General features: G+C 48.9%; 1 protein-coding gene across 1 annotated transcript in view; it reads right to left on the bottom strand.

Annotated features, from left to right (window-relative positions):
• Nucleotides 1–1,876: 1,876 nt before the first annotated feature.
• Nucleotides 1,877–2,725, bottom strand: part of ALDOB (aldolase B, fructose-bisphosphate) — a 9,275-nt gene continuing 8,426 nt past the window's right edge. The window contains exons 8-10 of the mRNA XM_010140592.1: nucleotides 2,638–2,725; nucleotides 2,283–2,482; nucleotides 1,877–2,058 (exon numbers count right to left, since the gene is read on the bottom strand). The exon at nucleotides 2,638–2,725 is cut by the window's right edge and continues 1 nt beyond it. Of these exons, the coding sequence (XP_010138894.1) occupies nucleotides 1,963–2,058; nucleotides 2,283–2,482; nucleotides 2,638–2,725 (384 nt within the window). The 3' untranslated portion in view covers nucleotides 1,877–1,962. The remainder of the gene's footprint in view (nucleotides 2,059–2,282; nucleotides 2,483–2,637) is intronic.

Here is a 2,725-nt window from a genome sequence, read left to right as displayed (position 1 = left end):
TCAAGGACTCCCGGCAGCTCCCGCCGGAGGTCCCGGCTTCGGGGTGTGATGGTCCGCGGGATTGTCGGCCGGACCGTCTTCACATGGGCTTTGTTCTGTAGGCCACGCGTCTGATCCGGGCCCGCAGTTACGTGAAAATATCCCATTTCCTGTGTTTTAAAGTAATGCTCGATTGTAAAAGCGGTAAATAACAGCTGAGCTGTGCACCTGCTGGCTTTGCTTCACGGTAGGGCCTTCAGCACACATCCCCTTGCTCTGGTCACAAGCACCTCGGCTAAAGAGGACCACGGGCAGCCCGGGCACAGCGCGTGTAGCAGCAGCCTTGCAAAGCAGCAGGAGTTTCCTGCCGGAGCTGCAGCTTTAGTTTTATGAAGTGTAAGAAGGTTTCTTTTGCCACTTTGGGGGGGCGTTTTTTCCACTCTCAGTTTTAGGACAATTGATCTTCGTAGGTGAGTAGGATGTTTCTCATCAGGAGCAGAGGTTTGTTTGATCTCCAGTGCAAGGGGACCTGCAGGACCACAACAGAACCAAAAAAGAGGTGGTGTTGATGACTGTGGTTCAGCCTGGTGACTGTTTCTGGCAAGTCACCTGCTCTTCTTTCATGGTTGAGGACAGGACAGAATAAATGCATCTTGCAACATTTGGATCCGTGTGAAGGAGTTTGGCTGTTTATCGCCTGGTCACTACTGCAAGGAACACGAGGAGGTTACAGGGCAGTGATTTTCCCTGTTTTCCCTCCGCTTGCTAGCAGAAGCAGCGGATGCCTGTGGCTGGCAGTAGCAGCCGGAGTACTCCGGCTGGGGAGGCTGGGCCCCGGGTGGCCCCAAAGGGAGAGGGGAGGTGTCTTCTGGATTGCATGGTCTTTGCTGGTTGGTGGGCTGCTCCCAGGTGTCGCTGGTTGATTGGTGTAGCGTGTTGCTGGGCAAATACTCTTGTGTAACCTTAGGTCTGCTATTTCTGCCATTTATGTCCTTTTTCATAACAACCGTCTAACTGTGCTTTAGCTAACAAACTTACATCTCTAACAGGTACGCAGCAATGTATCAAATACAGCAAAAGTTCAAACTGGGGGCCTTCGACACCAGCCTCATTATTCAGACTATGCCAGCAGGGTGGGACAGATGCCTCCCTGCATGTTGTATGTTAATTAGCGTGGAAAATCCCACTGTAAAAGCACTTTGGAAAAATAATCTTTGCACAGTACTAACTCAATGTGTGCAACCCTAACTCAGCATGTAGCAGCCTCATCACACCAGCCATGGTTCTCCAGAGAGACAAGACGCTTCTGAAGGCAGTGCTGTTTATCTGTGGCCTGAGTCCCGTGCACTGCTTGCCGTATACATCTCCCAAGTTTTCTCAGAGTCTGTCAGACTTCAGACAGCAGGATTAACCTCTCCAGCTATATCGCTATTGGATTATTTCCCTTTCATCTCCTCAGGCTTTCCCATGCTCACCAGCAGTAAGGCTTTGTGGCTTAGTCTTTGCATAGGCTACTGAAAACCACAAGTCTGTGAAAGAGACTATACAGTTTATACACAATAAAGAACGGTGTGAGGTAGAGATAGTTTTCAATTATTGTTTTATTCTCGTGATTAAAGCACAGTCAGCTTTTGTAATGCAGAATTTTGGCTGTAATATGTGGTAATGGGCAGGGGTTTGTATTTGAATTGCTAGCAAACTACTTATCTGCCTGCTATTCTGGGCGCTAAGTTTAAACCAGAGGGAGGGCGGGTTCGTGATTTATTGGCAGCTGTTTGTTGTATGGAAAGAATTCTCCTTCCTTGGAACATGCAGATGAAACAAGAATATCCCCTTGGAAAATTGTGGGAGTGAAGGGTGGAGAGGAAGCTAAACCATTTTATCTCCAGCTTTGTTTAGGGTAAGGGAAATTAGATTTCTCTTTCTTTCATTTCATCTTCCAGCTTGTGAAGAGGGACCAGATGAAAGAAGGTTCCTGCTCTTTCAGTAGGTGTAGCTGGCAGTGAAAAGTGACTGCGTGGCAGCTGTGTCAGTCTTCCCAGACATGACATACTGTCCTCTGCAAGCCAAACTGTTAATCTGAAAAAGAAACAAAAAGGAAGGGACCCTGGTTAGCTTGGGGTAAGAAAGACAGATGTAGAAAGACCGCAGGAGTAACCAAGCATGGCAGAAGTAACAGAGTAAGATCCCTGGTGAACATGAAGCACCAGGAATGGTGGGGTCAAGAGGATCATTAGGAAGGTGACAACATGTCTCCCTTCATGGTAAACATCCCCTCTTTGCACCAGGGGAAAGCTTCATACCTGTGCCCGCTTGCAGAAGGCCTCCTGCGCAGCCTTTTTGTTCTCACTTTTGCCCACCCATGCTGCCAGGGCAGAGGCTTGCAGGGCTCTCCCGTATGAAAAGGTGAGTTTCCAGGGCTTAGGCAGAGGGGACTGATTCATGGCATTCAGATTGACAGAAGCCTCCTCTTCACTCTGACCTCCAGAAAGGAAGCAGATTCCTGCAAGAAAGATGTTTCAGGGCTTAGAAACAGAGTGCTCTAGCCACTCCAATCCCTGACCATTACATGCCAGAGCAGTGAGCATGTCAAATGTAGGAGCAAGACCAGCAAGAGTGTCAGTGTAGATGGGTACATAGGAATGAATTGGGAGTCACCAGGAACGGCAGCAGGAACGGTGCGGAGAAGAGTAGTGACAGTTGCCACAGCTACATCCTGAGGGGTGTACTTCTTGGGGCAGGAATG

This window comes from Buceros rhinoceros, unplaced genomic scaffold, assembly GCF_000710305.1.
Source record: "Buceros rhinoceros silvestris isolate BGI_N320 unplaced genomic scaffold, ASM71030v1 scaffold8557, whole genome shotgun sequence".
Taxonomy (NCBI): domain Eukaryota; kingdom Metazoa; phylum Chordata; class Aves; order Bucerotiformes; family Bucerotidae; genus Buceros; species Buceros rhinoceros.
The sequence above is the reverse complement of the archived record's forward strand: the minus strand, read 5'-3'. Positions and strand labels throughout refer to the sequence as shown.